This window comes from Brassica oleracea, chromosome C7 (genome assembly GCF_000695525.1).
Source record: "Brassica oleracea var. oleracea cultivar TO1000 chromosome C7, BOL, whole genome shotgun sequence".
NCBI classification, from domain to species: domain Eukaryota; kingdom Viridiplantae; phylum Streptophyta; class Magnoliopsida; order Brassicales; family Brassicaceae; genus Brassica; species Brassica oleracea.
Window position 1 is genome coordinate 3454263 of NC_027754.1, and position 13875 is coordinate 3468137.

The 13875-nt window shown below is 35.2% G+C and overlaps 3 protein-coding genes across 3 annotated transcripts; 1 reads left to right on the forward strand and 2 right to left on the reverse strand.

Moving 5' to 3' along the window:
- Positions 1-221: 221 nt before the first annotated feature.
- LOC106304890 lies at positions 222-2902 on the forward strand. Its single transcript, XM_013741279.1, has 2 exons — positions 222-2596; positions 2683-2902. The coding sequence occupies exon 1, from the start codon at positions 289-291 to the stop codon at positions 2581-2583; it is 2295 nt and encodes a 764-aa protein (XP_013596733.1). The 5' UTR covers positions 222-288; the 3' UTR covers positions 2584-2596; positions 2683-2902.
- A 1148-nt stretch (positions 2903-4050) lies between these two features.
- Positions 4051-5402, reverse strand: LOC106302282. Its single transcript, XM_013738823.1, has 3 exons — positions 5180-5402; positions 5007-5088; positions 4051-4931 (listed from the first exon to the last, which is right to left on the reverse strand). The coding sequence occupies exons 1-3, from the start codon at positions 5302-5304 to the stop codon at positions 4248-4250; spliced, it is 891 nt and encodes a 296-aa protein (XP_013594277.1). The 5' UTR covers positions 5305-5402; the 3' UTR covers positions 4051-4247.
- An 88-nt stretch (positions 5403-5490) lies between these two features.
- LOC106302280 lies at positions 5491-8165 on the reverse strand. Its single transcript, XM_013738822.1, has 4 exons — positions 7786-8165; positions 7589-7680; positions 6443-7296; positions 5491-6365 (listed from the first exon to the last, which is right to left on the reverse strand). The coding sequence occupies exons 3-4, from the start codon at positions 7292-7294 to the stop codon at positions 5688-5690; spliced, it is 1530 nt and encodes a 509-aa protein (XP_013594276.1). The 5' UTR covers positions 7295-7296; positions 7589-7680; positions 7786-8165; the 3' UTR covers positions 5491-5687.
- Between the last annotated feature and the right edge of the window lie 5710 nt (positions 8166-13875).

Consider the following 13875-nt stretch of genomic DNA (forward strand, 5'->3'; position numbering starts at 1 on the left):
AAACTACACAAACGTCTAAAGAAGGTAGAAATTACATTCCTTATTATTTTCATGGTTCTACGCATTGTAGAAGGTGTCTTCTACTAATAAAATCACCTGTTTTTGGCGAAAATAAAGGAAAGTCAGTTAACAAAATATTCTAAAAATATTCTAACTTCCTAAAATGGTTCTGCTCGATTTTCTTTGTCAATTTTTTTTAAAAAAAATGATTTTGCCTTTCTTCTTCATGAATCTATGATTTTTTCATAGTTTCTCTTTTGATTTTCAGAAACTTTTGTTCTAGATTAGATGCATATCTATACAACATGTGGTCTTTGGGAATTAGGTGCAACTACGGGATGGATTTTTGAGGCTGATGGCAAAGGGGGTAGGCTATTGTTAGTGGAATCAAATTGTACTTTAGATGAATTAAAAAGGATGATTTTGGAGGATTTTGGTATGGAAGAAGAAATCATAGCCGATTTGGAGTTAAGTTATCTACCTGCTGAGTTGATCAATACTTCAGGATGTCCACCTGTGATCATTGCAAACGATCGTCAGCTTCATAATTTTGTTCGATTTGTTCAAAAGAGTGCTTCTACTCGATTGTGTGTAACATGTAAAGCCAAGGCTGAGAATCCGAATAAAGAAGCCTTTGATCTTAACAAACCGCCAGCTGATCCATGTACTCATGAAGAGAAAGGAAACTCGTTTGACAATGGGGACGAATCAGCTCCTGTGTATGCTGAGAGGCAGGGGAATAAGAAGAATGAAAAGCGGAAAGGAGTCGCAGTTGATGAGGATGGGGACTATGATGCTGATACCATGATCTCTGAAAAAGAGAACATACATAAAATGTCAAAGTTTTCTCTGCTCCATGTTGTTAAGGTCGGACAATTTTTTGAGAACAAAACTTTGTTGAAGGCGACTTTCGAGATGTGTGCAATGAAGCATAACTTTGACTACCAGGTTATCAAAACGGATAGACAACTTTGGTATGTTAGATGTGCAGATAATGCATGCAATTGGGGTGTTCGAGCAGAGTGTCTGAAGGATTCATCATATTTCATGATCAAGAAGTATGTCGGTAAACATACATGCGCACCTTCAAGCAAAACCAAAGCGGGTAAGACTGCTTCAGCAAAAACAATAGGCAGTCTGATTATGCATAAGTATGTAGGCGTCAAGGAAGGGCCGAAATGTAATGATATCATACAGATTATGCGTAGTGATCATGGATGCGAGATATCAAAATCTTTAGCATGGGATGCGCGTGAATATGCGATCAGTGCAGTTAGAGGTATTCCAGAGAGAAGTTATGGGAAAATACCAAAATACTTGCACATGCTGAGAGAGGCTAATCCAGGTACACACACATCCTATGAGATTGACGGAAATGAGAACTTTCGTTACCTATTTATTGCATTTGGGCAATCGATAAGAGGATTTAACAGAGTCATGAGGCGGGTTATTGTGATCGATGGGACCTTTTTGAAGAATAAATACAAAGGAGTTTTACTGGTTGCTACGGCTTTAGACGGAAATTCAAATTTGTATCCTATTGCGTTTGGAATAGTCGACTCAGAGAATGAGCGTTCTTGGGAATGGTTTATGAGACAACTTAAGGTTGTCATTGCAGATGATCATGATTTGGCTTTTATTTCAGACAGACATGGGTCTATCGCTAAGGCAATTGAAAACGTGTATCCATCAGCCAGACACGGGATTTGTATTCATCATTTGTTGAATAATGTGGTCACATATTTCCATGGGAAAGGACTTGCTGGGTTGGTTTCAAAGGCGTCCAAGGCTTATCGAGTTTCTGAGTTTGAGAAGACATTTGCTACTGTGTGTAATATCAGTCCGGCAATTGGAGATTATCTTAGGGAAGCTGATGTGCAAAAATGGGCTAGATGTCAATTCCCTGGATACAGATACGACATAAGGACAACCAATCCTGCTGAATCTATCAACTCTGCTTTGCGTTCACCGAGAGAGTATCCAGTCATCCCTTTGTTAGACAGTATCAGGGAAATGTTAACACAATGGTTTTATGAGCGTAAGAAACTGATTTCAAAGCATAAACATCCTCTGACTAAAGATGTAGAGAAAAAAATAGAGAGGAGAATCGGGAAAGGCGCCACATTTGTAGTTTACCCTGTCAGTGCTGGTCGATTGCTTGTTAGAGGTGATAAATTCGACTGCTTAGTTGATTTGGATAGAAGGACTTGTTCATGTGGAAAGTACACCCTTATGAAGATCCCTTGTAGGCACGCAATTAAAGCTGGTTTTCATGTTGGAAGAGAGCCACACACATTGACTGATTTGATGTATACTACAGGAGCTTGGAGAGAAGCTTATGAAGAAAGCATAAATCCTATTGATGTTCCTGAGGATGCTTGGTCTATACCAGAAGATGTTAAGAAAGTCATTGTTTTACCACCACAGACAAGAAGATCAGTTGGAAGAAAAAGAAAACGCAGATATGAAACTGCGGAAGACAAAATTCGGTCATCGCAAATATCACGAAGAAAGCAGCCTCGGAAGTGTAGTAGATGTGGTATTAGTGGGCACAACAGAGCAACTTGTCAAGTACCAATATAGTCAGTCACAAATGGTAAGGGGTGAGGTTATATAGGCGGTAAATTTATGTGTTTTTATAGCTTGGTTTATGTGTTTGATGTATGGTTCTTTGTGTCACAGGTTGCTCTGTTCAAGTTTGCAAGTGGCGGTAGATGGCGAGCTAGGCGAGCTTATTTCAAAGTGCATTCTCATCATTTGGATAAATTTCACAGGTTGCTTTGTACGGTTTTTTTCTTCTAAACACTATAGGTTCTCTTTTCAATTGGATAAATTTCGTTTGGATTTTTTCTCATTTTCATTGTTAAGCATTGGCATCATTCTTCTAAGTTTCATTGTTATACATTGCCATCATCATTCTTTCTCAGTTTCATTGTACTCGATTTGAGAAAACCCCTCGAAAATGAACCAAAACAAAGCCATAGTAAGAACCATAAAATGTGACATAGTCATTGTAAGAACAAAAGAGATTGAAGCAAAATACTAAGAACCAGTAGACTGGTTTCATTCATTCTTGACTTTACCAAAACACAGTAGAATGATTCCTAAACAACCTAATTCAAGGGAATTTTTTTGCTTCCTTACTTCTTCTTCAACTGTCTCTTTCATACTCGTTTTCAGATCTTCAATTGCTTCTGTTATTCTCCCTTGCTCTGCATCTAGCTTTTGAAACTCATCAACCAAAGCTTCATCAACCCACTTAAATAAATGGGTTTCATTTTTTCGCTACATAGAAGAAAAATAAAGTCAGGACAGCGTGTTCATCTCTCTTAATCAAAAATCGATTCAGACAAAAGATATCAAAGCCATGACCAACGCCTTTAACAAAACAGAGTTTCGATATGAACAGATAACTATTATGTATTTGAATCCTTAAACAAATCGAAACCATGAACCTGTGACCCAATTTCGCATCTATAGAACCGTCGGTAAGGATTCTCATCTGTTCTCGAATAGAAAATCACAACCCCCTTCCCACACCAGCACCTAGATGGCACCCCGTACGAATATCGCCTTGGAGTATTCATGTTTTAGGAAAATTGATTCAGAGAGAAAAATGTTCTCGACAGAGAAGAGAATTCTGAAAAAATGGGGAAAACTCGGGTTTTTGGTTTAAATATGTCGGGTATTAGGTTATTTGTGGATCTAATTCGGGTCGGGTTTTATTGCTGATTTGGATCAAAAGTCGAGTTTACAAGAAACCAAGTTTAGTGTATTGGATTTGATTCGTTTATATACTCTTATCGGTTGATTTCTTCTACAACGGCTATTAGAATGCATGATTAATGTTGTTTTGGTTTCTCGTTAGGGTATGTTTAGGGTTTCGTTATGTAGGGCATGTTTAGGATCTCGTTATGTAGGGCATGTTTAGGGTCTCGTTATGTGTTTTTAGACTCTCGATTGAATGACTGGTTTCTGTTTAGGGTATGTTTAGGGTATCGTTATGTTTTCGAATGTTGTCTCATTTAGGGTATTGTTTAGGGTCTCGTTACGGTTGATTGTTGTCGCCGACATGACTTTTTTGGGTCTCATTAAACACATTGTCAAAAACTTAGAATAATAAACCCAAAAGCAATTCATTAGAGGGATTAAGCATTCATGTTCCTAATAAAACACACATTAGATTAAGCATTTTTATCCTAAAAGTTAGAATAAAAGCCGAACTAGTTACATTTAAAAATCGATTCTCACAGAATCTCTTCTACGGTTGAAGTGAGACACTCTGGAGGTTCATAATTTGACATCCTCTCAACCAATTCCGGGTCGTTTGCCGCTTCCCATAGATCCCACAAAATTCTGTGGCGAGCTTCTTTGATGTTACCATCATTCACCATCGACAACTTCAATCCAAGCGAGTGGCACTCGATGAACTTTATTGTATAGACACCACAATCACATGCACTTTTATTCAGCTTACCCATGGGGACATAGTGAACCGTATATGCAGCGAACGTAAAGTCCTTCTGGTAACTCGGTGGCTGAACTGCCTTGACAATACGAGGAACAAGATTTGCGAACCCATCCAATTCCTTGTACCTTTTTCTGCCCGAGCAATCAAACACATCAATGCTCCTCGTCACGAAACTGATACACAATGCGATCCAATGATTCCCGCTAACATGAACAGGGACATACAGTCGATCCACATCTACATTCCATATCTCTTGTGTCTGTCCATGTGGTGGAAGGACCCCTTTGCCGTACTGCACTAGCAAATCATGAAGCTTGTATTTTCTTATACCCGCCTTGAAACTCTCATACTCCTTTTTAATCATGTTGCTGAAGACAACAGACATGAAGGCGACACGGTGAAGTTTCCATCGTTTCAGAGATGTTCTCTCCCTGTATACGTACATCATGGCGTCAATCTCCTGCATATTACGATGATGTTAACACACACCATGTATGGAAAACACACATGAAAGCTAAAAGTATAAAGGTTTTACCGAGTTGTGAAGCCACTCGGTTCTATCCATAAGACGAGTACCAATCTCAGCATCTAACAATGAAGGTCCAATCCGTAGAGGTCTGTAACCAAAACAATGATAAAAGTTCAAAACAATGATATGGTTTGATTAAATTTTAAAAACACATGATATAAAAATGAGAATTTACTTACTTGGATTTAATTAACCAAGTGCTAACTTTTTCCCAATCCTCTTTACGAAGATACACCAATGCCGCATCTGCTGAGGCTTCTCCGGCTCGATCTATTTCCTCATCATTTAACTTCGGTGGGGACATGTTGAAGGGTTTTGAGTTTTCGACTTTCACTTGAGAAAGATCAAACCCATCAACATATGTATCTTGGGACAATTCCCTTAATTCTTGTGTGCTCAATCCAAAATCAAACTCGTTAGTTTCTATACCATTCTTTAACCAATCCTATTCATTAAAACCAAAAAAAAATATATGTAAGAAGTCTTTCAATCAAAACACAAAGAAAGCATTACATTCATGGAGTTATCATTACACAAACATTCAAGCATATTACACATTTATAAACCTATTACAATATCCGAAAGTTTTACATAATATTACACTGTGAAAATGTTTAGTTCCAAAAACAACCTAACTCCAAAAGACTAGTTCCAGCACCCTTACGCGGCATCCTAGATACAAGAACATCAAGTTCTACACTTTCTTTTAGGAAGTACCTTTTCCTTTGCTGGAGCTTGAGCTTGAGCTTGATTGACCTTTTTCTTTGCAGGAGCTTGAGCGGTTTTGGTCTTAGGCGCAGCTTCATCGGTTTTGCTCTTAGGAACGCTTCCTTCTGCCCTCAAACTGATTGCTTCCCTGAGCTGTGAAACCTCGATCTCCATGTTGCCGATCCTCTCTTTGAACATGCTCTCCATACTCGCCATTTGCGCTCTGAGTATATCGCCCAAGGAACTGATAGATGAGTGGACCAAACCCTCAATGAAACTCTTAGTTTCTTGATCAATACTCTGTTTTTTTTCTGCTGTTCGCTTACACAACAACTTCTTCTTTCTTGACTCGGCTCCTTCATCCTGAATCTTTCTCTTGCCTCTTCCAGCAACATGGACCGAAGATGTCTCCACATCTGCTGCAATATCAGTAGCATCCACACTCTTATCAGCTTCTGACTCTGTATCGGCTTCCTCCATCTCAGTCTCTTCATCCTCTATAACTGGCCATTCTGTGTTGCTCCAATCAAAGTTCTTTTTAATCCTATCGAGAAGAAGCTCCACACGCTCATCTTCCATCTCATCCTTCCTTGTATAATCAGCATCCCTCAACACATCACCATTGCCACTTACTGAAATTACCGAGAACAAATCTCCCTACAAAACAATTATTACATTATAAGCTTTAAAAAATATGCAACAGCCATATAAAAGAATACAATAAATATTCATACCTTCTCAGTAAACGATTCCTCAAGTTGAATGATATCTTCATAAGAAACTTTTGCAACTCCTTTCCAATTTCCACACCTTGGACCGCAGAAACTGTCCGAGACTTTGCTGCCACATATTTCTCCAAAATCCGGAATTGCTTCCATAATCCAAATCTGGAACGCATAGGAGAACCCCTCGAAAATGTAGCTGTTCTTCTTACCCAACTTCTTCCTAACCTTCTCAATGGAACTCAGTAAGAAGTCGTAGGAGTGAAGACCCCAATGGAAGTTCCGAAGCTTCTCGAGATCCATCACCAGCTTGATGTACATATGAGGGATGTTCACCTTCTCATCTCTCCCCATCACCACACCCATTATCACACACAAGTAGATCAACCTCATCCTATCACGCCGAGACCAGCTGTGAACTTCTTGTAGATGCACCTTTTTGATCGACTGCAAGGTGATCTTACCACCTGTCCTTAGTAGTTCACTCCAAAATCCGCCATCACTTTTCCATTTAATTACGTCACAGCTACTTTCCCGCGAGATCTTGAGGCCTGTCACAGTGTGGTACTCCTGAAGCGAAAACCGGAGAGGCTTCCTTGCAAATATAAACCACTTCTCATGCATCTTCGAGGTAATCAGCTGCTTACACAAGAAGCTATCCACCAATTTCCCCGAAAACTTGAGGTTATTTTCCGCAATCGCCATGATATGTTTGAAAACAGGATCTATCTTGACATCATCGTACTCCGCAGGCATAGCTTTCTTCAGATCTCTGATAAGTTCCATGCGGCAGCAGTTATTGATCTTCTTCACCTGAGGTTCTAAACCCTCTGCATACACTCGCTTAGGTAGCTCTAACTCCATATCTAGAAAAGACAAAAAAAATTGATTCAAGTTAAAGACTGAAATTGATTGAAGCAGAGACAAACACAAGAAATCTGTTAATCAAAGTAAGCCAATTCACAATCGAAATCTGTTCATATAATCAGTTAACAACACTTAAAATCCTAAGAAACGAATATAAAAAGAGTAACCCAAATGAAGAACTCAAACACAGAGAAATGCAATAAAGAACCGGATAAAGAAAGAGAGAAATGCTAGCTTCAAACCCGAATGAAGAACTCAAACCACTTGACATATGAAGTATTGAGAACATACCTTATGCGCTAGCAATGTCGGAGAAAGAGAGAGGCGGGGAGGTTGAAGACAAACTCGATTTCACCAATGACCAAGAGAAGTTCCGAAATCGCCTTTGTTTGTCGAGATATCCAGAGATCCAGAGAAAAGTATTAGAACAAGAAGGAGAAAGAAACAAACTTTATGATTGAAATTGGATGGAGAACGTTGGTGTTTACCTTCAATATGTAGGAGAAGACAAAGGGTTCCACCGGTAGGGGAAAAGAAACGGGTTCCACCGGTGGCGTCTGCAGTCGCCGTTGATTTCACCGGAGAAGACAGAATCGCCTTCGTCGTCGCCGTAGAGAGAGGCGGAGAGATTGTTTTCTTTATTAGGGTTACGGGAAAAAAAAAACAGAATGGTTTTAATCCATTTTCCAATTTTCCCTTTGTTTTTCTTTTTTATTCGGCAACCATTTTTACAAATTGATTTCCATATTTTTTAAATACAATTTGGGATTAGTTTAAGGTTAGTTTAGGTATTATGAAGAAAGTTATACTATAGGGACAACTTTAGATTGAATTTATACCATAGGGACAACCATTCTGTTTTTTTATTCTGTTTTGACAATTTTCCCAAAAAATTTAGACCCAAAAGGTACTTGTACATTTTCGGTCTGGTTCCGGGTCGTGTATTTTTGGATCGGTTCCGGTTCGGGTCTTCGGGTCCAGGTTAAAATGCCCAGGCGTATGTGAATAAAAGCTGCAGTCCTCAGATATGAATATGAACATGTTTGTGTATGTTGTTTCGTAAGAGTTTGCCGGTTACGAGCAGTAATAAACCGGAGTCCTCAAATGTGAGTAAAAGTTTTGAGAGTATTACTTAAGCTGTGGTTTTTCGTCGATCATTGTCTCTGACTATCCTATTGCATTTGGTATTAAAATGTGCAGGGGTAAGTTTGAATAATGAAGAGAATAAAGCATGTTTTATTGGCTTAAGGGCTGTAATTTAAAGTTATTTTCTCATAACAGTCTAATCTTTGAATAAGTTCTTCATTGTAGATTTTTTTTTTCTCTGGCATTGGAACATGGTTTGCTGTTTTGGTTATGGCATCCCATCGTAAGAATCTTAGATATTTTTTTTTTCTACAGTTACATCCATTTAGTTTTGGCATAAGTTTTTTAAGAAATGAAGTCTAGACCAATGTTCTTTATGAAACAAAAAGGTTAATATAATTCTCTGCTACTTATTTCTAAAACTTTAATTCTCTCAAAAATTTCCCTTTTTTAAAAATATTTGATTTATTTAATGAACCCCAAAGAGGAGATTCGAGTACACATATTCGAGAATGGAAAAAATTCTGGTGAACTGAAATAACGACGGCTCTAGGTTACGAAAAATCAACAACAACACACAAACAAACTAATTTAAAGGAAATTCTCTCAAAACTTCTATGTTGTGTTTACTCATTTCACTAAAATCTCAATGACCTTAATTTATTTCTATTCGTATACATATGGTTGGGGTAATTGTTTTGTCATTTTTGTTGTTGTTAACCATAGCATCAAACTCTTTTATTGGTGTAAAATCATTTTATACATGTTTAACGTAACTTATTCTTTAGTTTTATAACATACAAAAACATATGTATTAACATGAAACTAAATATTGTGAAATCTTCTAAATTTCGTATTTTAAATAGAATCCGTGTTTGAATTGTGTATTTTTGAATAGAACCTCGATATAGGTTAGATGCATATCACCATTATTTTAGAATTATACAAGTTATTAAAAGCCATATTTATGGTGTTTAAAGCAAATCTCTGACATAAATCTGGAAGATCTTACATTTATTTCACAAATATATTTATGCATCAATCTATTACGAATGAGTGTGAGAAAGTTAACAAAATTGATTTGTATATTGATGTTAGGCATATTCTGAGTTGTCTTACATTAAAAATCTTTATCTTCTATGTCATTCATTTTCGGATTGCTTGGTACACATTATACTAGTGGTATTCCGGCGTTACGCACCGGGTTCGTATGTTTTATTTTCTAATGAGTTCAAAATTGTATTTTTGATCCATTTGATAGTGGTTAGTATTACTTTGTTTTGAAGTTGCTTAGGCCAAAAAAGAATAGCATAAGTGGTTTTCATAGATTGATGCAATAAAAATAGAATAAATAGAAGACCATTTCCAACCCAACTCTATTTTCATCTATATATTTTCTTCTAAAATAGAGAATCTCTATTATAGAGGTGGATTTGCTCCAATGTATGCATCTATAATAGAGTTTCTCTATTTATAGAGGAAAATATAGAGATGTGCTACTTTCACCTTTAAATATATAGGTAAAAAGTAACGTTCCTCTATATTTTCCTCTAAAATAGAGGAACTCTATTATAGAGTCATACATTGGAGCAAAAACACATCTATAATAGAAATCTCTATTTTAGAGAAAAATATAGAAGCATACATTGGAGATGCTCTAATAGTTGAATCAAAGTAAATATAGCTGAATTTAAAACATAAAATAAAGACAATGTTCCAAAAAAAAACACGTAAATGCATCTTCTTAAAATAGTAACAATCCTCGCATGTGTTGTCCATGTCATGAACGTGGGTCCATATGTCATGAATAGGAGTTTTATTGTGGACGTATTGGTTAAAACATTTTGTCTTCATAATGATTTTGAATCCAATAAATGTAGTTTTAATCATAGGCCCGCACTAATAGAACCTGAATTGACTGTCTTCCCAAAATAGTTTATCGAGATATTTTTTTCTCTCTTAGATATTGCTTTTACAGAACATTAATTTTATATTGTTTTCTGATATTTTATTTAATATTTATTTTAATTTATAAGGTTTAGTTATATATTATATATATTATTGTTTTAGTGATTATTCTGCTTTACTCCACTTCGTTGTCGTAATTAACTAAATTTCTTAATAAAATTGTTACTGTTAGTTAGTGAGGTTATGCTATGTTTCTATTTTTTATTTTTTTGGTATGAAGCTATGTTTCTATTTTGACAGTGTAGAGTTGTTGATCTATTTATTTTATTTTTAAGTCATGTAGTTTTATTTAGTATCTAATATAATTTATATTGTATCTTTTGTTTAGGCCGTATAACTATATTTTTCATATCAGTTGTGGATTTATGTTTAAATATTCTTATAAGTTCAGGACATAAACTTATATTAACGTAAGACTACTGATCCCATAAAACATATTTTTTCATCATTGTTCTTATAATTATTATTTTATTTCTATTTTTTGTTCTATTTTATTTTTCGAACTATTACTTTTAATTTTTTTTTTGACTATCTATTAATTCTTTTTGTAATTGTTTTCTAAAATATGTTGTTAATTTTAATTATAAGTTTCATAATTTAAAAAGGAAAAAATCCGTAAATTTCAACCGCTTTTTTATTTTCATTGATATTGGTTTGATGAAACCTGTAAAAGAAATATTGTGTATGATTATTATATTATGTATTTTACTAACCAAATTATTTTATTTGGTTCATATGTTATTTTTTGTTTCTTTTACTATTTTTTAAGATTGTATATTTCGATTATGTATCAATTTTTGGTCATGGTTTTCCATTATTTTTTATATTCTCTTAGTTCAAGTTTAGTAACCAATAAGGAAATTTATTTCTATTAAATTTAATTTATTTGCTATATTTTTGTAAAAAGTTTTTCTTCTTTTTCTTTTTTTTTTTGTAATTTCTATTAAGTGTTGAATTTATGTATTATATGTTCTTTAAATTTTCATCAATCTCAAATTAAATATGATTTTCATTAAACTTTTATTTATTCCTTGTTATATTTTGTTATCCAAACTGTTTTTGAATTTATTAAATATTATGTCTGGTTACGATTTTTATTTCTTTAATATTTGTTAGAATTTGAAATTTTTGAGAGATTTTTTTTTCATTTGATGAAATGTGAAAACAATATCATAATTGGATTAGCCTTTTCTTGTTCTTATAATTTTTATTTTAAAATTTATGTATTTAGATTATATTAACTAAAGTATATTTTAGATTGTTGTAAAATATTTTGGTTTAATAAAAATAAAATATTAATTAAAAATAAATTTTAAATTAGTTAATAATTTCTTGATAACTTCATTTATAAAATTAAAATGAAGAAAAATGTGAAATATTTAATATTATATTCAAAATTATAATGATGTAATAAATTGTTTGACAATTTTATTTTATGAAATATTTTTATGAGAAGAGAATGTTCTAATTTATTAACATAGATAAACTGTATGCATTCCAAACCACGAAACCAAATTTTAGCGCAAAGAGAAATACTCTAACACGAAACAAACGACAGAACTTAAATTAAATTTGTTGGTTATCAATTTGCTAAAGAAATTTGAACTGGTTCCTTGTTCACAATGTTAGATTGAAAAAGGATTTTCTTTGCAACGTTAAAATATATTTCTCAGATTATTTTTTTCTGGTTAATATTCCGGTTTGGTAAAATATCTATTGGTTCTTGTAACATTGGTCTAGAATTCCAGATTAGTTTTTCTTTCGAATGGTCTTCCCACTGTCTATATAAAATTACAAATGTACTCGTGTTTCATGAATCCTACACGTGGCTTAAGTAAAAAACCTCAAGCTGCGGAAATCTAGTCATGAGTCGTCTTTGATCTTCTCTTTTCCGGTGAATTAATACAAAATCCAATTAACCAAAAAAAATTGAAGAAAATTAAGCAAGACGAAGCATTGATGATCAATGGCGTTCAACAGATCTCTGAGAAAGAGAAGACTATCCTTCACCGCGCCTCCCGCGCAGCTACCGGCGGCACCATTTCACGTATCACACCGTCGTTTTCGCCATTGCTCCTATGCTTTACGGATCGTTTATCTCAACTTTCGAAATGGTTCGTTCCTCTTCATGGACCTCTATTTTGTCAAATATAGTGCGACTTGTGACAGACTTTTCCTCTGAGGGTATTACCGTCGGTATAATGTAAACGGATGAATGCTCTCTTTTGGTGATAGTTGAATCCCAGGTATGAGGCCCACAAAACCTCTGTATTGTAGATTTCTGAAATGTAAAGCGTCAAGAGTTGGATGTTCGTTGTAGTGATGGAATAACAAAGATATGCATGACTATTTATAGGATAGTGATATCAGGGGAGATAAAAGAAGGTCGAGGGTTATTTAATGTAACTTAGTGGAAGGGGAGCGTTACATGCTTTAAAATATAGATTTGAAGGAAGGGTCTTAACTCTAATAGATTCGTTACAGGGTGTGAGTTTATGGAAAAGGGAAAAGAGACGGCGGGAAAAATGTATAGATGTGGGCCCAAACGCAATAGCCTCATTAAGCCCAAATTCCATGTAAAAATGCCTCAGTTGTCTTTACGGAATGAGGAGGACCCATACAGATATGTCCCGAAAATAAATGTTAGATGATTAAGAGGTGCCACGTGGAGGTTTTTGCCCTATGCTCTATTGTTGTGGTGGAGGCTTAAGGAGAGAGAAAAGCCTCATTTATTATTATAGATAATATACTTATAAGTTTGTACTTCAACTATTACTCACTTTAACCAAAAACAATTGCTACAGTTATCACCAACCAAAAACGCATTAGATTTCATGTAACAAAATATATTCCATGTACTTTTATATAATGTTATTATTTTTTAGATTCGTTTTACCCCGTGCCTAGCACGGGTCTTCACCTAGTCTTAACTAAAATGAAAGATCATAACTCAAGCAAGTCACAATGCAATCATGTAAAGTACTATTTGAAGAGCTTAATCTCTGGAAAAAAATGTTGTCACGGTCAACCAGTGAACACCAAAGAGATAGTGGGAAGTCGAAACAAGTTCGAACTCCCACTACAAGAAAACAGCGGTATTCTGACGGACATTCCGACGGAAAAATGAAATCCTCAGAATATCCCGAGGAATTTCCGAGGATATTCCGAGGAAACACAAAATTTGGTTTTCTCGGAATATACCGACGGAATTCCGAGGAAATATCAATCCGTCGGAATATTCGTATGGAATACCGAGGAAAAATGTATGCCTCAGAAAAAACCGATGAATTCCGAGGATATATTATAGCTGTTAGAGAGCCGTTGGGGGATTTTAAAAATTCCGAGGAAATTCCGACGAACTAGCCGTTGGCGTCGGAATTCCGTCGGAATTTCCTCGGTCTGTCGGCAGGATTTCAACTATAAATACAAGCACCCCTCTTCCTCTTCATTCACTCCATATCTTCATTCTCCCTCTTACTCTCTTTACACACGAATTTGATTCATAAAAAACATGTCTTCTTCAA

What these genes read in the sequence shown, in the direction of transcription:
- LOC106304890 (XM_013741279.1), top strand. Translation starts at nt 289, where the DNA reads ATGCATATCTATACAACATGTGGTCTTTGGGAATTAGGTGCAACTACG.
- LOC106302282 (XM_013738823.1), bottom strand. Translation starts at nt 5,304, where the DNA reads ATGTCCCCACCGAAGTTAAATGATGAGGAAATAGATCGAGCCGGAGAA. An exon ending in ACTTGGTTAATTAAATCCAA is followed by an intron (nt 5,089 to 5,179) that starts GTAAGTAAATTC and finishes TTTTGGTTACAG; the next exon opens with ACCTCTACGGATTGGACCTT. An exon ending in CCGAGTGGCTTCACAACTCG is followed by an intron (nt 4,932 to 5,006) that starts GTAAAACCTTTA and finishes CGTAATATGCAG; the next exon opens with GAGATTGACGCCATGATGTA.
- LOC106302280 (XM_013738822.1), bottom strand. Translation starts at nt 7,294, where the DNA reads ATGGAGTTAGAGCTACCTAAGCGAGTGTATGCAGAGGGTTTAGAACCT. An exon ending in AGGAATCGTTTACTGAGAAG is followed by an intron (nt 6,366 to 6,442) that starts GTATGAATATTT and finishes ATTGTTTTGTAG; the next exon opens with GGAGATTTGTTCTCGGTAAT.